We start from the raw sequence: 24,060 nt of genomic DNA, 5'->3' as shown, positions 1-24,060 counted from the left end.
TCTGGCAAACACTTTGAACATGTCCTATTTTATTACAGAAAAAGCAAATAGCTTGGCGTGATGGGCAATTCTCACGCAAATGTCTAGTAGCGCACCGTGGGCATGATTTCACTGCATTTGCTCGCCGGCGCGGGGCACGTGGCTGAGAGCCTGGTGGCAGCTGTGCGATCGGGCGCGAGGGCTGTTTACTGTTCCGTGCAGCTCGCCCAGCGGGCCGGTTAACCTGACACACGGGTGGCGAAGTTTCAAATGATTCCTGGTCAAAGTTAAGTATGTCCTGCCGATCCAATATGTCCATCACTTGTTGAAGGGAGGAATTGACTAGTTTCAAAATCTGTTCCCTTATACGAACATCAGAAACGTTCTGTGCAATTGCATCACGCACCATAGTATCTGAATAAGGCAGTCTACATTGACACTCAAAAGCACAATCCCTAGTAAGGCCTTGTAAGGTTGCAACCCACTCCCGATTAGTCTGCCCTGCTGTACGTTTTGTACGAAAGAAGGTACACCTTTTCGCAACTACATTGACTGATTCTTTGAAATATGCATCTAATGCAGACAAAATTTCTTCGTAGGACAGAGTTGCTACGTCGCGTCCGGGAAATAATTTGACTATCACACGGTACGTGGTCACTCCGACGGAAGATAATAAGAAAGGCTGCCGCTCGTTACCTTCAGTTCTGTAGGCGGTGAGATGGAATCCAAATTGGCGTGACCATTCCGTCCAGCTTTCCAGTGCAGCATCAAAAGGACCAAAAGTTGGCGCAACTGCGTGTTGTGGCTGCGTGAGCGGTGGAGCGGCGGCTGCCGCATCGATTTGCATTGCACATTGACCCTGGACGAGCTGTCCAAGGGCATCCAGCGAGGCCTGCGTCTCCTGGTTCTATAAGCGATAAAATTCGGACAGTACATCTGGAGATGGTGGCGAAGCCATTACACAAGTAAATCAGGGCAGTATAGTTACGAACGCCATGTGGCCTCGTCGCCAAAATGTTGTGGATTGGCAAGACAGCCAACCCACTATGAGAGGAAACCGAAAGGCACGCGTTTTAGCTCACGCAGGCTGGCGTGAGGTCTGGAACGGGTCAAGGAAATGAGACTAACAAAAAACGTGCGTAGCTGCGGGAATACTTAACTTTAATCCATAATTGGTGAACATCGCTCTTGACGGTACATGTTTTACAGCATCAATAGTAACTGGTAATGGCGCCTTGCTAGGTCGTAGCAAATGACGTAGCTGAAGGCTATGCTAACTATCGTCTCGGCAAATGAGAGCGTATTTTGTCAGTGAACCATCACTAGCAAAGTCGGCTGTACAACTGGGGCGAGTGCTAGGAAGTCTCTCTAGACCTGCCGTGTGGCGGCGCTCGGTCTGTAATCACTGATAGTGGCGACACACGGGTCCGACGTATACTAACGGACCGCGGCCAATTTAAAGGCTACCACCTAGCAAGTGTGGTGTCTGGCGGTGACACCACAATCAACGTTCGGCCTGTCCATTGGCTGTCGTTCTTTGCCCTTCACTGGTTTAAAAGGAACCCTTGAGTCGAGGTCCCAGAAGGCCAACGAGTTTATCGCATTCGATGCCCCACATATTGTCTACCGCGCAACCACAATATTGGCTGCTAATGGCAACAGGGGGCAGGACTGGAGGTATCCAATGGTGAGCACAGCAAGAGGCTACGGAGTGTAGTTGAACAGCTTAGTGGGCGAGTAACTGATAACAGTACTTCAGTGCTAGCAGTATTGCTACAAAGCAAAGCAATGGAAACGATAAACAAAGCAAACACTGTATTTTATGTGCATATAACAACAGCTGCCGAAGTTGATTTCGTCGCAAAGGAACCCAAAGAACTTTGTAGAGTGAGAAAGAAGTGGCAGACGAAATATTAGTGTCCCTGCAAAACGAATCAGTGGAATGTCTGGTATCGTACACGCTCGACTGTGCGTACAATGTATATGACGAGTACAATAATGACGATACGTGCTGAACAACTGAAAGTAATATTGACGTAGGTGTCAAAGCCGTGTAGTTCATCATCCTCGTCGGCGAGGAAGCCACAAATCCCGCCTCAAGTGAAACGTTGTAAAGGTCACTCATTGTCTAAAGAGCGGGCACTAAACGTAGTTACATACATGGAAGATTATCTACAGCACAGCAAAATTCAACTACGAACAGATTTCTAATAAGTCCGCAGCAATATGACCGGTGTAGTGCATAAGAACTACGGATATTCAAGAGGGAACAAGATGCACTTGCTACAAAAACTAGTGTTTGTGTATTTCAAGGATGTTCGATACAATTCACAGGATAAAAGAAATAGTGACCTACCACCTTATGCACTGCAAAATGAGCGCGGCATTGAATATTTCAAGAAGCAGTGGACGGTTGCATAACTTCAAAAAGTGCTACAGAATTTGAATATGTAAGATAACTAAATTTCAAACAAAGCGTCAACTTAACGATGTACAGCAAACTGCGGAATCGGCCAGAAAGTTTGTAGATGAGATAAACCTATCTGATCGTTCAATAAGGAATTTGTATTCAACTCCAGCCAATCGGGTTTTGAAGAGGAAATGTGTATGAAAGGTACCCTAGAAATTAGAGGTACCATGAAAGCTATATCATCATCAATTAACATCAATGCCTTCACGCATTCGTATTTATTATGCCGTCTGTTAATGCGGATGGGAAACTGTCTGGAAAGTTATTATGCTTCAAGAAGATGGTGTTGCTCTGCTTCCTATGATTCTTTCTCACGTGCGTGTTCTTGTAAGGGCAGTAGGGAATATTTACGTCACAGTAAGCAATAGTGGGAAATTTTCGTATTGAAACTACAGCTATGGTGTGAGTACTGGTTTTGACCAATAGCTGGACAAAATATCTTGCTTTTTCTTGGTTCCGGCCCGCGTATAAAAATCATACTCCTTTAGTGCAAACTATCCCTCCCGTGAAGTGTGTGACATTGCATTTCACACCACCTGGAACCACTGGACAAATTCAGCCTCTAGATATTTGTTTTTTTCCGTGCCTTTAAAACGTATTAGTGGAAATAGCGACTTTCACGATAATCTCCACTGCAGATTGTTTCGCATTCGGTTTCTTGCCATCACATTCCAGTAGTTTTCATAACGATGTTGCACCAATATGATTCTAAAACCATTAAACATATTAAACTTCCTGGCAGTTTAAAACTGTGTGCCGGGCCGAAACTCGAACTCGGGACCTATGCCTTTCTGGGGCAAGTGCTCTACCAACTGAGCTACCCAAGCACGACTCACGCCCCGTCCTCACAGCTTTACTTCTGCCAGTACCTCGTCTCCTACCTTCCAAACTTTACAGAAGCTCTCCTGCGAACCTTGCTCTGAAATTTGGGCTACATGATCAGTGAATATTTCTCTACAAAGTTATAATGCCATGTTAAGAAAAATTTATTGGTTTTTGTTTTAAATTTTTTTAAAAAACAGATGCTTATTTTTTTTTAATTTTGCACTTTTTCTTCTACAACACTTGAATTATACAATATTTTTTTACAATCTATTATAAAAATGAAGAAAATGGAGGAAAAGAAGTAAACAATATAGTGTATAAATTTTATTGATATACATTTAGCAGTTTTTGAGAAAATGTTCCTCAAAGATGAAAATTTTAAAGTTACAGGAAATGGCTTCCAAAGTTTTTAATACATTCCTGCCCCTTATGATGGATTATCAGCATCCTCTTCCTTTTCCAGCGTTAGTTTTCTTTTCACTGGTCTTTTCTTCCTTTTTGCTGCATATTGTAGGCTTTTGTCTCTTCTTCCTTCACCTCTTAGTCTTTCATCAATTAGGCGCATTGTGTAAATGGTGTTGTGTCCTGGTTGGAAACCTAAACGTTTCAGCACATCACATTTGATAATGTTTCTTTCATTGTATGTTTCCACTGCATCATACACTCCAAAATCCAATGTTTTTATCTGTACAAACACTCTTTGGGGAATCCTAATCCAAATTAAATTATTTACACTTTCATTTGTATTTTGTGTTTTCCCATGTAAACACTTTTCTAATAAACTTGGCTGTGATAAATCTCTTAATATGGGCTTACTTACAGTATTTGGCAAACTGTTTTTATGGGCATATTCCTTTCCTGATTGGTACTTACACCATGAGTCATCACCTGTGGGGCACAGTGCACGTTGGGGTGCTCATTTGTTGATGCAGTATGGAAAAATAATGCCCATACTGCTCTCCTCATATTGTATTCTGCCTAATTGCACACCCATAATACCTTTGGAATCTATCAACTGCTTCATCTGTCAATCTTCCTCCAAGGGTCTTACCATCACTAAGTTTCTGGGATCCTAATGTCTGCCTTAGTTTGCGTAAGCGAGCCCCCATGCACTTCTGCACATGTCTAATGCACTCTTGTTTTTTAATGTGAATTTCATTGCCAGAAGGTTTGAGTTCCTCTACAGCTTTATATCCATTAGAATCACCATATCCTAGATAGTTATTGTATCGTACATTATACCACTCCTGTGATCTGGAAAAAATTGCTTTCACTCCCTTTACTTCCGTCGCTCCACTCGTGCCGTGAAAATTTGCTTCACAACTTTCACTATGTTCGTCCTTCGTATTGCCCTTACATCTACAATGTTTTGAGAGAATAGCAGCATCAATTACTTTGCAACTGTCTGCACGGGTAGCTGTCACATCTCCATTTAGAGATTTATGACCTCTACGTTGCCATGATCCATCTAAAGCAACAGTTAAATATCTACAATTTCCATTATCTGTCACAGCTTCTTCAACTGCTTTCTTCATTGTTGCTTGAGCAATATCTTCAGCAGAAGATCCCACCAATTCATTATAAAATCCAAACCTGGTTGGTGGTTTTGGCAAGTTCATAGTTCCACATAACATTGTCCTTGCAGCACTGCCCTTACCAATGCAACGCTAGCCTAACATTTATATCATACACCTTCTTTCCACTATTACCACTACGAGGAATGCTGTTACAATTAGAAAACGAAACTTCTGCAGCATATTTGTTACACTTCAATAACATTTTACATGTCAAACCAATGTGTGAAGTTATTTTCAATTCCAGTCCTCTTTCTTTGCAAACTTGGCATAATACGTTATGTTTCAAAATATTAGAGAGCAAGGAAATGTTAATTATTTCATTCAAATAATTTCTGTCACTTTCATAGTTTTCAAACTTTTCTTTCCTGTCACAAAGTTTCTTGCTGGAAGGAGTTATATCACATTCATTTGGAGTAGTCGGTGAAGCAGTCTGAGCAGCATCTCCCTTCGAAACAACAAAAAATTTCATCTTCCAATCACTGTTCCTTTTCTTAAACACTCGATTGCTGAAACGGGGCATATTGATATCCACAAACCAAATACGTAAAACAGGTACGAGAAAAATTCGTCAAATACGCAAAATTGAACAGCTAAAAAATACAAAGCAAACTCCACAAGTCAACATACACGGTATAGCGTTTATGTTTAGCGATGTGAAGAGTCACTTGTCACAGAGATAAAGCCATACAACGTTGGAAAACAAAACGCTGTCTAATTCCGCAAAGATATCGTGCTTGCAGCCAGCGATCGGTGCCGTCAGAGGTGACACACCGAGTCGCTACAACCGTTTACGCGGCGCGTCAACTTCGCAGCGATAAAAAACACATTTAGAATGGTGTAACTTGATTCGTTTTATTCAGAAAACTCGAAATAATTTTACTATCAAAAATACCAAAAAACGTTAATTTTGTCATTTTCATCGTTCCGACTCCCCTTAAGAGTGGATACCAGGTTGAAAGTACCGATCGGTTTGTAATCGCAAGGACTCGGTCTTTGAACTCGATTGTGCGAACGTTTAGGATCATTGTGGCGCGTCATTTTTCATTCAGTGTGTACTCATTTTCTGAAGCTTACTGTATACGTCCCACACAAGGTTGATCTCTGCGCCTATCGGACACTCATTTTGTCTGCCTCCCGATGCGCTCGGTGAGTCGTTAGCAGCTAATATTTTTTCTATCATAATTGATAACACAATATTTTCGAATAAGTCGTAATAAAGACTGAACTTGCGACCTCGCACACGAAGGGTTCTCTGTTAGTGTGTAGACGCCTTCGCATTGCCCCCGCCGCTCCGAATGCGGACGTGGTGCGACAGTACCGAACGAGATTAGAACGACAGTGCAGATAGTCGGCAGCGACGGACACTCTCTGTTCGGCAGGGAGCAGCTGCGCTCAGCTGAGGAGGCAGCCATGGAGGCGACCGCGCCGCAGCCACAGCCGCAGCCGCAGCCGCAGACGGCGCAGCCCGGCTGCGGGCCGAGCGCGCCGGGCGCCTCGCCGGCCGGGTCCCCGCCGCCGCCCGGGGGCAGCGCCGCCGCCGCCGCCAGCGTCGGCGTCGGCCTCGGCCTCGGCGTCGGCGTCGGCGTCGGCAGCTACGCGCACAGCGTCGACCTCATCATCGGCGACTTCATGGAGCGCCTCGGGTCGCGGCTCAGCATCCTCGAGACCGAGCTCAAGTACGCGTGGAGGGCGCTCGACCTGCTGTCGCAGGAGTACCTCAAGATGTGGGAACGCCTCGAGAAGCTCGAACTGCTGCTGTACGAGCAGCAGGCCGTGATCGCGCAGCTGCTCGACTTCTACACGGCGGTGGGCACCGGCGAGGCGGGCGACGAGCGCGTGCCCGTCGTCACGGCCGAGGACCTGGAGGCGGAGCGGCTCTCGCGGGAGATCACGTCGCTGCTGCAGCAGACCGCGTCGGCGTCGGCGTCGGCCGGCCCGTCGGCGGCGGCGGCGGCTGCGGGGGCGGCGGAGCGGCGCGCGGCGGCCGTGGCGGCGGCGGCGGCGGCCGCTGCTGCTGCTGCGGCGGCGGCGGCGGCGTCGGGTGCCGACGACGTGCTGCACGTCCCCGACGAGGCCTTCTACCGCAGCCTCAACAACGCCTACCGCGACGACCTGGTGACGCCGGCGGACGTGGCCGCCGTGCCGCCCATCGCGACGTCGCAGCTCGGCATGATCTGGGAGGAAGCGGAGGACGTGGAGGAGAACGGCGCTTCCGTCACTGTCACCACCAAGGAAGAGCAGCCGAGCGCCGGTGAAGGTAACCGCCTTTCTTTGCACTCCACCGACATCTCTTTTACGAAGTAAAAGTCCGTGTTAATTTCGTAGGAACCTAATATTCGGCTGGTGAAACTGAAACTGCACAGTCGGTCTTCCGCTCCGTAACGTACACCGACGTGACAAAAGTCACGGAATACTTCTTAATATCGTGTCGGACCTCCTTTTGGCCGCGTAGTGCAGCAGCTAGACGTGACATGCACTCGAAAAGTCGTTGCAAATCCCGTGCATAAATATGGAGTCGTGCTCCCCCTGTAGCAGTCCAAAATTGCGGAATTGTTACCGCTGTGGGTTTCTGTGCACGAAGTGACCTCTCTGTTATCTCCGGTATATGGTCGATGGGATTTATGCCGGGCGATGTGGGTGGCTAAATCATTCGAATTGTCCAGTATGTTCTTCAAACCGACGTTCTTCGCGTAGCCGAAAATAACAATTTCCAATTAATGATCGGTTTAGTTGGGACAGAGGACCCAGTCCATTCCATATAAAAACAGACCGCACTATTATGAAGCCACCGACAGCTTGTACAGTGCCTTGTTGACAACTTGGGACCACCGTCAGCTTTTACCACTGAAATCGAGACTCATCTGACCAGATCACGGTTTTCCGTGGAGTCCGTGTATTGTCACAAGCCTAGGAGAGGAGCTGCAGGTGATGTCGTCTGCTGCAATATCCCATTAACTCAAAATTTCACCGCACTGCAGTAACAGATATGTTCGTCCCACATTGATTTCCGCTGTTATTTCACACACTGTTACTTGTCTGTTAGCACTGATAACTGTGCGCAAACGCCGCTGCCCTCGGTCGTTAAGTGAAGGCCGCAGGGCCCCGCATTGTACGTGATGAGAGGTATTGCCCGGAATGTTGTATTCTCCGACCACTCTTGACGCCAACGGCCTAGCCATTGTGGTAACACAGGTTCCCGTCAGATCACCCGAGTTAAGCGCTGTCGCGCTTGGCTAGCACTTGGATGGGTCACCGTCCGATTGTGCAGAGAGCTGTTGGCAAGTGGGAAGCCCAACTGAGGAGCTATTTGCTTGAGAAGTAGCGTCACCCGACACGAAAACTGACAATGGCTGGCTGGGAGACAGTGTGTTAACCACATGCCCCACCGTATCCGCATCAGGTGACAAAATGACCGGCTGCTGTTTTTTTCTTTTTCTTTGCTTTTTTTTCCCTCTTGACACTGTGGATCACGGAATACTCCAATTTCCTAACGATTTAGGAAAGGATTATCCCATGCATTAGCTTCTACTACCATTCGGCGTTCAAAGTCGTTAATTTCCGTCATACGGCTAAACACGTCGGAAACATTTTCACATGAATCACGTGAATTACAAATGACAGCTCCGCCAGTACCTGGAGTAAGTGATGTTACCGCCGTCTGTATGTGTACACGCAGCTGCACCAGGATTCTTGTCACCACAGTGTATTAAGCTCGAGGAAACTGCAGTCCGATTAAAATTACTCGATAGTCGACATCTCACGTGTTGGAGCTTGTTTCCTCCAGTGAGAGTACTCAACATCACGCCCAAACCGTTCGCCATTGCCAAACTGCGACAAAAATCGGTCATTTCACTTCCAGTTCTTTGTCAGGCTTTCTTTCTTGATGTGTTTGGATTCCGAATCCTGGGTCTGGTCCTCTTATGCGTATTTCATCACACACGATAACCACACCAAAAACAACACACACGCCGCCACCCCCTCCACCCCCCCCCCCCCACACACACACACAACGATGTTATCTAAATACATGTTTCATACAATGCACCAACCAAACACTACTGTACTCTTCCGTACAAAACGCGACTCAACGTCTCGTATCCAGTTATCTCATAGAGATCCGTTTGCGTTAGATAAGTTTTGCATGACATTGCGTGAGCAACTGAGTCATCACGGTCATAAATATGCGAATGCAACATCGTTGCTCTTATTTTTCTTCCTATCATTCTTTTTAGGTTTGGAGCCTGCGTGTGCCCCTATAATGTACAACCAGGACTGCTCATCAGTTGGTAAAGCGGCAGCTCGTCTAGACAGTGTGAGGATAGTTTCAAGTAACCAAGCTCGTCAAGATTACTTTTGCCGCACACTGTTGACTGCCTTTTTCTCGCACACACTGCAGACCACGAGGTTGTGGTTCGGTTAGGACAAGAGTTTAGTTTCAGGGCTACAGAACTAGTTGTCTGCCGCAGTTCAGTCACTGTTCACTTAAAATCAGCTGTCGATAGAGCATCTCGCTTTTCTGTCGTACCTCGCGGTAGCCGCTTCCAACATTGATCCGCGTTACACATTATCGGCATTTCTAAAGTGACTCGCCGTGTTTGTTGTCTCCTATAACTGAGCGGTTGCCGGCAACCGATGCGGCAACACTGTAGTGACAAGTGAGAGACGTCAACTGTCAAGTAACTTTAATAGGGCTATAGATAATGCTTTGGTTGATTATCACCTGCGCAATTACACTCATTAAAACAAATCTCTAGCATCATCCCTTACTTATAAAATTCGTGGCACAAAAACAAAAATGGGCTCTGACGCATGCGTATATATTCATTCATCTGCAATGTCTCCAGATTAGCCAACCAAAAAAGCAAACATTTGTGTAATGACAAAATCGTCTGTTTCCCATGGGAGCTTTTTCACAGCACTCTTGAGCTACGTCAATAATAGCCCCATTGTCCGGATGCGGGCTTGAATCTGCCGTGGCATACCATCGATGAGATCGCCAAGGAATCTGTGGTCCAGACTTTCCCACCGTTCAATCACGATTCTGCATACGTCCAGCAGAGTACGTCGCAGTTGTCGACGTTCAAAAACAGTCATCCCAGAACATCACTCCACCAACACCTTGTTGCACATATGGGATATGATGTTGAAGGAGTTCCAAATTAGCGGGTTCTCACCAACCACGTTGTCTACGGTTATCAGGGTACGAACAGATCCGAGTTTTGTACGGGAACAACACCCGACGCAAATCCTGGGGTGTCCATTCTGCGTGATTTCTTTTCCACCTATAACGGAGTCTGCGGTGCTCGCCACGGTCGTCGGAAATGGTGATTTGCATCATGCAATCATCTCCTAACAGTCTGATGTGATACAACCCCTGTAGTCTCTTCGAACGCCGTATTCAGTTCTGGAGCACTCAACCCACGTTTTCTTTGACTCAACAGTCGTAGATATCGATCATTCTGTGCAGCTGTTGAACGTGAACGATCTGTGCGGTGTAAGTCCTCAACAATGCCAGTCAGTTGGAGCCGGTTCCATTTCCACACCACATCACTTTGACTCCAGTGCAACCGTCGGCCAACTTCCCCTGCTGACAACCCTTTTACGTGTAACGTGATGATGAGGATCAGATCACTGGTCACGATTGTCCTTGGCGGCATGATGGGTGTCCAGTCTGTTGCTCTACAGAAGTCTCTGATGCGTCTGTATTGGTGCTTTACCTTCAACTGAAAAGCTTAAATCCACTCGAGTGTGGCGTTCTGCACGTAGATACCGCTGTTGATAACGGTGTACATGTATATGAACAACATCAGGAGTGACCTTCCGATCGGTACAGGAGCAGTCACAATAGCAAAATACCTGCATGACATATCTCGGTCATGCAAAACTTTAGTTCCAGTGTCTTGAACACAGATTGAAACCAGATTAAGAAACTAGGAAAAGTGAGGTCGTTTAAGCATCACTATTAGTTGCGCAAAGTGCTACGTAATCATGCGGGCTAGATTATTCTGCTAAAGACAGAAAACACTTTAAAGAAGCCTGTGCGGATGAGAGAAATAAGATCTGCATCACACTCGCGGAAATTAAAACTTAGTAAACCATTTTACTACATTCGGTTAGGGTAATCTTTGACGGTATGATTGCCTCTGGCCTACATTTTTGTCTGCTGAAGTCGAACCTAGTAATTTACATTCCATTGACTAAGGAAGCAGAGACCGATCGTGGTCACATCTTAATACACCACTTTCTGACCTATTCTAGGCACGTTCCGCAAGTTACAACTTCCTGTCGTAATTAATGAGACGATTTTTTGCGAAATTTTCTGCGAATATTTCTATGACATTGGAAAGTCAAACGAAATAGTGTCACAGAGTGTTTTGCATACTAACGAAATGAGGCCATTTGACCCACTGGAGAGACCGTCGACTTTTTTATCGGATTAGACTACAGCAGTTAATGTCTTGGTCACATGCTACTGTTCTAAAACTGATAACCAGTTTTGGCTTAGCAGCCATCATCAGATCTAAAAGTTAGGAAACATAAACTAAACGATATCAGTACGTTTATAAAATCAAAAAAAGGACATTAAATGTGCGAATAAAATGTACGAGTCATCTAAAAGTACACCACCGAGAACTAGACGCGTAGTCGGTAATTATTACGTAATTTTGTCACTTTATTCGCACATTTAATATCCATTTTCTTGTTTTATAAACCCACTGATAAATTTTTAGTTTGTATTTCCTCATTTTAGATCTGTGGTGGCTGTTAAATATTAGCCATGCATCGTAGTACATTTATGAATATTAATTAGACATAATTTTGAATCATGTTAACCAGCTACACTTCTCAGCGTAATAAGCGTTGCGTTGTGTACTAGTAATTAAGGAGTAACTTTGATAGATCCACTAATTTTATACTGAACACTATTCGTGTATGATATAGACGAACAGGAGCCAGATTATAAAGCGAGGATACCAGTAGATGGAGTATCCGTTATGTACCTTTGTGACAGATTTTAGCAAATGCATAAGTGACCTCTGCCGCTGCAGACAAAATAATACTGACTCAAGACGTAAGACAGCTTCCGGTATGATGAAAATAATAAACATGTGTAATTGTGCAAAAAACTACGAAGAAGGCATGGTGACATTTTTAGATGTAAAGAATACATTTACCACAAACTGTACGTTCCAGCCGGCCGGGGTGGCCAAGCGGTTAAAGGCGCTACAGTCTGGAACCGCGCGACCGCCACGGTCGCAGGTTCCAATCCTGCCTCGGGCATGGATGTTTGTGATGTCCTTAGGTTAGTTAGGTTTAACTAGTTCTAAGTTCTAGGGGACTAATGACCTCAGCAGTTGAGTCCCATAGCGCTCAGAGCCATTTGAAGCATTTTGAACCTCGAGACTAATGTGTTACGTGGCGGAGAACAAAAGTGTAAAGTGAGTTTCGTCGGCCGAAAGTTTGAATGGGTCCTTTGAAATGAAACCTTATGTTTTAGTTCACAGTCACTATCACATATAAGCTCTTTGTATTTTGAACATATTCGGTGCGCTGTTTTCTATCTACAAAGTTTCAGAATGCCCTCACTGAACAAAAGTGTCTTAAATATATAACAGTATTCCAAATAGCATGCACTACCTCTGGCAGGACTTCCTGATTGTTACCTCCTCACGTACTAAAATTTTTTCAGGGAAATTGGCGAGACTAGCGAGTTTGTTCAACACGAACAACGTAAACTTTGAAATGAAATCCTACAATTCCACGCGGGAAGTAAGTCTTAGTATTCCGTTGTGATCTAAACAATAGCGCTAACCGACAATGCACCTTACATGAACTTTATACCACATATAAGGCATACGGGAATGAACAAATCCTTAGGATTTTAAAACTGCACGTAATCCCTAAAGTTGAGAGTTATTTATGGTGTTAATAACTCGTTTCTACAGTTACAGTCACTTAACATCACGGTATTGATTCCAGAGAGCGTAGGGGTACCTATTTTCCTTTATAATCCTCCTCCTCGAGGTTTATATTATAGACCGCAAAGCGTCAGCAGCGGTATGTGGATGACAGTGAAGAACATACTTCCGCCTAATCATACTGCAAATATATTCAATGGACGATACAGCAAGCCAGGATAGCAGTCGTTCTTTGATGAAGGCATGCGCATGTAGAGGGACAACCTATGCGTCAAGACACGCTGCATTGTTGCCAAATTTATTCAAGATGGCGGCGATGACGTCATCCGAGATGGCGGCATGTAGCCTTGGCAACATCGCATGACGTTATCCAAGATGGCGGCTTTTGGCGGGAAAATAGGCCAATTGTGCTACGTCCACTAACCTAACCTCAAGAAAAAATGGCGGGAAGTTTGAATTTTGGCGGGAAAATAGACCAATTGTGCTATGCCAAATAACCTAAGCCTGCAGAAGAAAAAATGGCGGGAAGTTTGAATTCCAACAGTATAATGCATGCAAAAACCGTACTTATCTTTATTATGATATTGATTATCATTCATTAACATTCTTTATCATTTATTAACATTCATTACCATTCATTGTCATTTATTATCATTCATTATCATTTATTATCATTCATTATCATTTATTATTATTATTATTATTATTATTATTATTATTATTTATTATTATTATAGACCTACATCCACTAGAAACTTGCGCCAAATTCAAATTACAATTTTCGAGCAATACATTCATCACTTGTTCTCCAACACAGTCAGCACACACATCTTTGATATCGCAATGCAGTCACCACGACGTCCGCGCTCCAACTGAATTACTTCAAATCCTCGCCACCCCTGGCCAGCGCGCGGAGACACTGCCTATGCCTGTCACTTGAGGCGGCCAGCCACTAGCGCAGGGGGCGAGCCCAGCTATCGCTCCCACGTCGTAAACATGTTTTCGCTGGACACGCTAGAACATGTCGTGTTTGATGTCACAGCGGCCCCTTGTCGGCTCACCACGTGTATTCGTCGCCTTCGCACGTTTCCCACCAAAATTGTCTCCCTCGGAACTGAATCACACAACGGTCGTCCGTTCGCTGCCACACTTTTGGCGCCACGTTCAAACCTGTCGATGCCGATCGCTCTCCATCCACCACGTGTCCCTGTGCGAGCGAGAACGCAGTGCTACACTTTTGACGGCAAAGTTTGCTCGACAGTGGGATCCGCCATGACTATATAACAGCACGTTTGGACCGCACTAAAATGCCCACTAATTGACTCACTCTCAAATGTGTGTAATAACTGTACAATCGCTGCGCCGCCATCTCACTTACGTCACACACCCTCCATACACGCGACAGACATAGCCTTCTGTAAATGCCTGTAAAATGACTCTTTATTTCAGACATTATGCTCATGCAGATGTGTCCCAAGTGACTTCTCCGAGCTCACACAGTGAAACTCAGAGCGCAGCTGACGTACGTGCGGCCGGCTGAGCCTGCTCCATTGGCAGCTCCCTGGCTGGCTGAAGTCAAGCGACCAGCAGTGCCCACACATCCCCACGGCCAGCGCACTAGGTATGCGGCAAGCGGTGCCTCAGGGTCCCGCCACAAACGGTCAGCTGCGCTCGCCTCAGAGTCCAACTACGTAAACAACTTTCAGCACCCGCGAGCACTTAATGCTGGACAGGATGGAACCTGTCGACCGTGTGCCGGACAAAGGGTACGTTTGGCACCAGAGTTTGACCGACAGTGGAATTCACCATGACGGTACAACAGCGTGTTTGCTCGTCGCGAGAACACTCGTTGATTCACTCTCACCACCCCGCTATATTAAATAATTGAATTTAGAATTTCATATACGTATGCAAACGTGTTCAACTCCCTAATTTTAACTACTTTTAGAGGACCAGACCGCCACCTCCTTCTCCTAGGAACCAGCGCCAAGTTTGAAATCCGCCAGTAAACAAAGCTCACTTGCGCTTCTGCCACCAACCTAAGAAAATTGTTTCAAACTAAGCCACCAGCACTCAACCTCTTCCTACATATTTCTGGTAAACGGACTCACCCTGCACTAGGTCCATGGATGGAGGAACGAATTTACTTTATTTAGGAATGGAGTATATGTACCACACCGACATGTCCCACATTATACAGACCTGCAAACACTCCTACATATCTCATTTATAATGTTCTAGACACACGCTTGCTAATTGTAAACAGTTAAAAATAACTCATAGCACAGCCTTCAGACATGCGAACAGCTCGTAAATAATGCAAAACATTTACCTACAAATAGCCAAACAACTGCTAATTTTCGTAAATAATTGCAGTGCATAGGCTAATGGAAGGAGGAACGAGTGTACTTTATTTATTTGCGACATATCTTTTTGAAACTTTTACTGCTCATAGGTCTCGATATGTAAGGCTGACATAAGACAGTTTCTGAACTCCAGTAGTGCACTACACTTGGCAACACAACCACACCCATCAAGATATTCATTCCAATCCAGACCTGTAACTCCTCTAGAGATAAATTTGTCCAGTTATTTGTCTACTCACTCACATTCTGACCAGATTGCCGTTATTGCACAAAAACAGCTCACACTGCGCTGTGCTGCTCGGGGAAGTAAGAAAGGGCTGCACTCTATTTATTTGGGGCCCTTTTATTTAGTCGTGGAGTATATTTGTCACAAAACACCCGCTCTGATCCGATTGTAGTCATCTGACACAGGCCACAAACAGGTAAACAACTCCTAATTTCAGCAAATAGCAAACAGCTCTTAAATAATGCAGTACACAATATCAGCAGACGAGCTCTGTACTCTTAAACTCTCGAAATAAAGCACCGCACAGTGCACAGACATACTCGCAAAATAGTGCAACAGACACGCCCAAACACCACCAGCTGCCAAACCGACCAAAAGTCTCTGCTCGGCCTCCCCCAAACATGACCTGAACACATTCGCATTCGCACCTATCACCGGAGAAATTAATATCGCCTATGCGCCTTAGATTACACTCCAAGGCAGGCCGCGCGCGCATGCGGTCGGTGGGGAAGCGGGTTCCAGCGTCTCTAGCCAAGTTCAGCTTCTGAGCGCTCGTGACAGCCGACACATGTGAAAGTTGCATTGTTCTTCTCATGTATACCGCCGGCGTCTCAGGTCTGGATCTGCCTTCACGTCTATTGTCAGAATAGCTCATAGCTCGTTGACAAACACGATTAACAAGGCTGGGAAAACATTCACTACTCGCATGCAACCGAGATGGTGCGCTGCAGCCGCGTGTATTCACTGAGAACACTCTATTTATTTCTTCGAACAACTTATTTAATCATACAGGATATCTATCACGCTATCACAAAACACCAATCCCAGATGTGCCCTGGCCCATGTTGCACAGCCCACAGACATGCACCCAATCATAATTTCAGTACACACTGTAGCAAACTGCTACTAAATAATACATCACACAGATGTGTAGATAGCTGGCCGGAGTGACCGTGCGGTTCTAGGCGCTACAGTCTGGAGCCGAGCGACTGCTACGGTCGCAGGTTCGAATCCTGCCTCGGGCATGGATGTGTGTGACGTCCTTAGGTTAGTTAGGTTTAATTAGTTCTAAGTTATAGGCGACTGATGCCCTCAGAAGTTAAGTCGCATAGTGCTCAGAGCCAAGATGTGTAGATACGCTCAGTACTCGTAAACTATCCTAATAACGCATAGCAGAGCCTGCAGATCCGCTCGCAAAATAACTCAGCAGACGAGCGTAGGTACCCCCACTCCGCAGCCTGCCCAAAGGATCGTCAAGTCACCCATCCGTCTGATTTCAGGCCTCGCACAGCCCCTACTCGGCTTCTGCAAGCGTGAGTTGGCGCGGTCAACACGCTCGTCAGTGGTCAAAGCACACACATACGTCCGTCCAGGACTGCGATTCCGAGCCGCGACCACCGAACGCTGGTGAAAGTCAACTTTATATCAACGTAGCATAATTCCAAAGCGCAGCCTCTACACGCTAGGCACATCATAGCAGCACATGTCTTTACCTCCTATGACACTGTAGCACACTGCGCATTGCTCCTCACAAGACATTACACCGCCCTTTAACTAAACATAACTACACATCCCTGCTCTCGCCTCGTCGCGTGACCAGCCATCTAAACCCTTCTCAATATTATTCTTACTTTACAACATTTTTTTTTTAAATAAGATCTAATTTACACCTCCCACCGCATCTAACCTCACACCCGTCCCACCATCAACATACGCAAACGTCCTCAACCCTATCTTGACACTCATATATCGACCCACAAACCATGCCCATCAAACAATTTTCCATTCTCATCCCCTCTTTTCGAATTAGAAACGTAGCCTCTATCTAAACACCAATCAACTCATCTTTCTCGCACTTTCAACAGCAAAATTAATTTTACACACACCCAGAAATGTCAAACGTAATTAAAGAGTTAAACTTTTATACAGAGCATCAAGCACATACGACACTCACACCAATATTCAAAGCCTGGTCCATATTTACCACCTTTTCCACCTTTAATTAGATATTATTACCATTGCCGCAACATTCTGCCAGCGCTCGATTTGTACCTATTTTTCCGCTCTTAACTGTTGTCACTAGCACTCGAATATCACTATCTATAGCTTGCATAAATTTCCACATTAAAAAAAATCTCGCCCTGCCATTTAGAGACACCTATAGCCGAACACATAGCATCATTCAGCTATCAATAACTCATCCATCAGGTCTGGGGGCAAGGTCATCCCTTTCTTTCTTTCTTTCTTTCTTTCTTTCTTTCAGCAGCAGACAGCTAATTTTTTTTACAGTGGTAGCTAAACTGCGCCATCAACTTAACATCACAATTCGCGAAACATATCTTCAAAATGGTTCAAATGGCTCTGAGCACTATGGGACTTAACTACTGTGGTCATCAGTCCCCTAGAACTTAGAACTACTTAAACCTAACTAACCTAAGGACATCACACACATCCATGCCCGAGGCAGGATTCGAACCTGCGACCGTAGCAGTCGCGCGGTTCCGGACTGCGCGCCTAGAACTGCTAGACCACCGCGGCCGGCAAACATATCTTCAAATATGTAAAAACACTTACTCAATTACATAGAGGTCCCGCTGAGGACATGACCTTCAATATTACAGTTCTTAATCCAATAACCACCGAAACAAGTACTAAATGCTCAAACTAATCCCATAGCGCCTCACAAAGCGAGTGTCCGAGTGCCGCCGGCGGCATGTCAAAGCCACACAGCTGTCCATCCAAACAGCTGTCCACTCAGCCCCAGGACCAGAATGCTGAAGTGGGCTCTCCCTATACCTGCTCTCCAGCTATTGTATAACGACATACAGTGCACAAATGGATTCCTGAATAGCGCAGATCTCTATCTCCCCCTTGCATCTCCTGCAGGACATGTAAACAGTGTCTCCCCCAGCCAGCAAACCTGACGTCATTCACCCTTCGCTCAGAATTTCCACTCGCATATATAAAATCATATTCACTCCTGCCAAAACTCACTTAATAATAAAAAAGCATTCTCCCTTTCTAAGCATAGATGAGTATGCATTTATCTTCACCCATCTGATCTCTGCAATTTAAGTCAGAGAAATATCTATTACCTTCTGAAACCCGTCTACAAACAGAACGATCTCAGTTAGTACAACAGGACCTTGTTTTGATCATTCGCCGGAAATGCGCGCAATGTTGTACGCCTCAAACTAGGTACAAGTACAACAGATCCTCAACACCCTATCATCTTTATCCTCTACCATCAAACAGTGAAAAAGTTACGAAGGCACCAATGCGATCCACCTCCAGCGTGGACAAACGGAATTCACAATACTCCTCCCGAATAACTCAAGAGCGCAACCACCCAAGAATTCCTAACAGCTCGCCAAATCCAACACCTCAAACTACAGATGCCTATATGAACAAGATCATATTAAATATACACACACACTGCAGAGACCCCTTTAAAGTTTGATCACCCATACTCTAAGCGAATGAGAAGCTGCCTCTGGCCCTTGTTCAAATAGTGTTTTCTAACACGCTTTTGCACACTGCTGAGCATTTCGTCTTTCTGCCGCGACTTCGAAGTCATTGTCTGATTCTAAACAGACATTAACACGGACTGATGCACGGCCTCTCACAGGAAACTATAACTTGCACGTTGTAAATCACAGTCTTACAGTCGATAGCGTAACATTGGATGATTTTAAATAAAGGACAGCCACAACACAAGGAAAATATAAGAGCCTGCTGGCGCTGTAGCGACTTCCCTCGAAAGCGATTGACCACCTCTACATTTAAACTCATATGTCGCAGTGACCGAATAGTTTATAACTCTGCATTCCATTTCTAGTGATTGGACATTTTTGGTGCTAGCAACCCCAGAAGTTGCGGTCCATCAACCAAAATTTGTCCCCCAACTCAAGTAAGCATTGTCAGTCAATCATTACGTCATACCCAATGCACAGATGCGATGGATAAGACACCACCGATCTACAGTAATATTAGCCATCACAGCTGATATCGCGAAAAATTTTACAGTCCAACACTGGCCAATCATGTGACAGCTTGTTTTCTTAATTTCGGTATCATAGCTAAACCATACATCCTCTACTCTGCAAGTATCATTGCGACCATTCATAGATGACTGCTCAGCACGTCCATTCACACTTAATTGTCGAACACATAAAGACGATTAAATTATACCAGACAACGCTATACATATTTCTAAGACCTCACACATAGTACTCTATCAATCCCTCTGCATATGGCGGTCACAGAGCTATCTAGTCCTCTTACGTTAAAAGACCATCCTCACCTCGGCACTGACCCACCTACCCCGCAACATCGCTACCCAATTATTCCTCAACCGAGCAGACGAATACAGCTATACTCCACCTCTCTTGACTGAGTAGAGCTTTTCTAGTCCAAACCCATCCAAGTGCACCTCATTTCTCGAAATGTAACCAAGTCTTGGAGCTTAGCACACCATATCGATCTATAGTAACAGATCTCAAAGTGCCTTAATTTAATAGCATACAGTTTAGAAGAAGAACAAGAACGGAGCGATATTTATTCACCACGTAGTTCGACAGATTTTTAAACCAATCATCCAATCTATCACGCGTAAAGTATTATTCTAGAGTCCATGATCGGTGCATCGAAGGTTTCGGTAGGAGAGAGAGAGAGAGAGAGAGAGAGAACATAACCACACATACACTCCTAAGACTGGAACGTTCAGCACTTAAAAACGGGCAATAACCTTAGATCGCTTACTTTTCCGTCCTGTCAGACGTACATCCTTCTCCCCGGTCACCCTACGCTGAGCTATCTCTACCCCAATCGTAAAACTATTCCTTTCTATGATACGAGCCCAATATAGCCCTGTGGAGACGTCTAGTGCCCAATGATCACAACAGATCACGAGTCAGAAATAATACTATTACTCCACCAGGTCTATATAAAAAATGATAGTTATTAGCAGCTGGTACATCCTACAAGCAAACAGATACGTATAACAGCAGCGTCCAACATGTGAAAATTACAAGTCATCCCTGAGGCGGCGCTCGCCGCCTACCTAGCGCGCTGGACGTGGGAGTGTGCGGGCACTGCTGGTTGCTAGACGTCAGCCGCCAGGAAGCTGCCGATGAAGCGGGCTCAGCCGGCCGCGCGTACGTCAGCTGCGCTCTGGAGTTTCGCTGTGTGAGCTTGGAGACGTCAGTTGGGACACACCTGCATGCCCGTAGTGCCTGAAATAGTCATTTTACATGTATTTACAGAAGGCTATGTCCGTCGCATGTATGGAGGGTGTGTGACGTAAGCGGGACGGCGGTGCAGCGATTGTACAGTTATTACGCGCGTTTGAGAGCGAGTCAATCAGAGGGCATTCTAGTGCGGTTCAAACGTGCTGTTATATAGTCATGGCGGATCCCACTGTCGAGCAAACTTTGCCGTCAAAAGTGTAGCACTGCGTTCACGCTCGCACAGGGACACGTGATGGTCGGTGAGTGGTCGGCGTCAACAGGTTTGAACGTGGCGCCAAAAGTGTGGCAGCGAACGGTCGACCGTCGTGTGATTCAGCTCCGAGGGAGACAGTTTTTGCGCGAAACGTGCGGAGGCGACGAATACACGTGGTGAGCCGACAACGGCCGCTGTGACGTCAAACACGACATGTTCTAGCGTGTCCAGCGAAAACATGTTTACGACGTGGGAGCGATAGCTGGGCTCGCCCCCTGCGCTAGTGGCTGGCCGCCTCAAGTGACAGGCATAGGCAGTGTCTCCGCGCGCTGGCCAGGGGTGGCGAGGATTTGAAGTAATTCAGTTGGAGCGCGGACGTCGTGGTGACTGCACTGCGATATCAAAGATGTGTGTGCTGACTGTGTTGGAGAACAAGTGATGAACGTACTGCTCGAAATAAAGTCTTCAGTCCCTTTCCCCCTGCAAAATCGAAGGACGTGACTTACGTTACTATAAGAGCAGATTATTATTTGACGTGATTATGATAGACTACCAGTGACAAAACATAAGTGAGGGAGAACGTTCGTACGTGTGATCAATTATGGTGTTGGGATTTGAACTTGTGATAGATTTTTGTTATGGATGTAAGAAAAATGGCTTCCTCGCCGAGAAAATGGGCCATCTTGAATAAATTATAAATGATAATAATACATAGAAGTACAGTTTTCGAGACATTATCGTGTTGGAATTTGAATTTGGCGCAATTTTCTTGTGGATGCAGGCCTATAATAAATAATAATAATAATAATAATAATAATAATAATAATAATAATAATAATAAATAATAAATGATAATGAATGATAATAAATGACAATGAATGGTAATGAATGTTAGTAAATGATAATGAATAATAATAAATAAAAGTAAGGTTTTGCAGCCATTATCGTATTGGAATTTGAATTTGGATGGAATTTTCTAGTGGAGGCAGGTCAATAATAATAAATAATAATAATAAATTATAATAAATGGTCATAAACAATAATAAACGATAATGAATGTTAATGAATGATAATCAATATCATAATAAAGATAAGTACGGTTTTTGCATGCATTACCCTGTTGGAATTCAAACTTCACGCCATTTTTTCTTGAGGTTAGGTTAGTGGATGTAGCACAATTGGCCTATTTTCACGCCAAAAGCCGCCATCTTGGATAACGTCATGCGATGTTGCCAAGGCTACATGCCGCCATCTTGGATGATGTCATCGCCGCCATCTTGAATAAATTTGGCAACAATGCAGCGTGTCTTGACGCATAGGTTGTCCGTCTACTTGCGCAGTCCATGCTGACGTTAGTCTGGTGTACAGTATTTCAACACGTTCTATGCTGGCATATTGTGACCTTTCTGGAGACCGAAAATCTCATCAGTTGAAATCAACAACGATTCTGCATAGAACGGTAGCGTTAAACACGGTTCGTTGTTTTGTCCACGAGACACGGATGCCAGTTGATACCGCCGACAAGATAGATGCCGTGTTCTTTGAAGGCATTCGACAGAGATCTGCAGAGTGGCATAATGTACAATTTACTTGAGTACATAATATCAGAACAGTTCTACGACTGACTTGAAGAGTTCCTAGCAAACAGAGCACAGTGTGTTGTTCTTAACGAAGAGAAATTTTCAGACGCAAAAAACAGGTTCTGTCACGCCCCAACAGAGTTTTATAAAACCGTAACAATGCTAGAAAATTGTAGCGAAATGTATTAAGACATGCAGACGATCGACGTTGGGCAGCTAAAAACTAAACTCCGCCTGAACAGGCCATGAAGTCCTATCAGAGAGGATTGATATAGGAAATAGAGAATATCCGAGAAGGAGCAGCGCATTTTGTCACAGGTTCGTTTAGCAATCGCGAAAACGTCACAGACTGCTAATTCAATTCCAGTGACAGACACTGCAAAAGAGGCGTTCACTGTGTGGTTTGTTCCTAAAGTTCTGAGAGCGTACAATCGTAGAAGAGTCAACCAATAACTTGCATTCACCTACATGTATCTCGGAAAAGAACCACGGAGAACGTTTGCGGCTGCCTATGAAACCACGGCAGTACCCCAGGCGTGCACCTCTTCGTCCGAAGCAAATCGACGGCCACGAATGTCTGCTTCAGGGCTTCGAAAATGTGAAAATCGCGTGGGGAGAGATCGGGACTGTGTGGAGAACGCGCAAGGCTTTCCCAGCGAAACTTCTGCAGCGTTATCGAAATCTTGGTGTACGTCATAGCTCCGCAGGTAAATGCAAACATTTCTCCATGAATGCATTGACAGTCTTGTCTCGCAGTAGAATAAATTTATTGACCGAGATTGCGATTACTTTTGAAATGTAAACAGTGTACTTACCTTTTTGCATCTGTATAATTTTCGTTTCCATGCGACTTATAATTTGCCTCTGGTGAACCACCGCTATAAGGCCCTGAAAAAAATTAGCAGGTAAATTTAAATTAAGACTCATAATTGGTTCCCCAGAGTATGCATCTGGCTGAGTGCTCCGGCAGCCGCTAACGACCAAAGAACGCCAAATAACGAAACAAAGCAAAATAATGTCTCAGCTTCACACAGTAATTAAAAGGGCTGCACATACTGTGAATTGACTGAAACTAAAATAGTTTCTTTTTAGTTCATTTTGTACAGGAAACGACTGACCACTGGATTAATAACAAACTGTTGTATACTCTTCCAATAACGCTACAGGCACTACTCATCGTAGTACGTAAAACTTACGAGCAATCTTTAAAAATAAATAAATTACAACTGTACTAGCTCTAGCGAAAACATATATCGGTCTGTCCAGGACGATTAGGAGGCAAGGAATGACTCAAAATGACACGATTTTTTTATTTCTCCGGGACAACAACGAGTGGCGTGTTCGTTCGATTTAGGCCATTTTACTGCGCCTCCTCGGCATACAACATGGAACCCGTCTCGGACATTCTTTGCCGATTACATGAAACAACTGGACCGTTACAAAGGTAAGATTAGAGAGTACCACGAATCGTTGTACGAAAGTATCCTTCGCAACACAATGAAAGAAGGAAGGAAGGAAGAACAGAGCTTAACACCCCGTCGACAACGATATCATTAGAGACAGAGCATAAACTCGGATTAAAGAAGGATGAGGAAGGAAATCAGCTGAAAGGAACCATCACAGCATTTGCTTTAAGTGATTAAGGAAGTCACAGATCAGCTTATTCAGCATAGTAG

The 24,060-nt window shown here is 44.9% G+C and overlaps 1 protein-coding gene across 1 annotated transcript in view; it reads left to right on the top strand.

Annotated features, from left to right (window-relative positions):
* LOC124804964 overlaps positions 1–24,060 on the top strand; it is a 77,999-nt gene that overhangs the window by 34,922 nt on the left and 19,017 nt on the right. The window contains exons 4-5 of the mRNA XM_047265355.1: positions 6,231–6,347; positions 6,381–7,102. Coding sequence (XP_047121311.1) covers positions 6,231–6,347; positions 6,381–7,102 — 839 coding nt within the window. The remainder of the gene's footprint in view (positions 1–6,230; positions 6,348–6,380; positions 7,103–24,060) is intronic.

This window comes from Schistocerca piceifrons, chromosome 7, assembly GCF_021461385.2.
Source record: "Schistocerca piceifrons isolate TAMUIC-IGC-003096 chromosome 7, iqSchPice1.1, whole genome shotgun sequence".
Classification (NCBI taxonomy): Eukaryota; Metazoa; Arthropoda; class Insecta; order Orthoptera; family Acrididae; genus Schistocerca; species Schistocerca piceifrons.
This window is presented reverse-complemented; position numbering and strand designations above follow the sequence as displayed.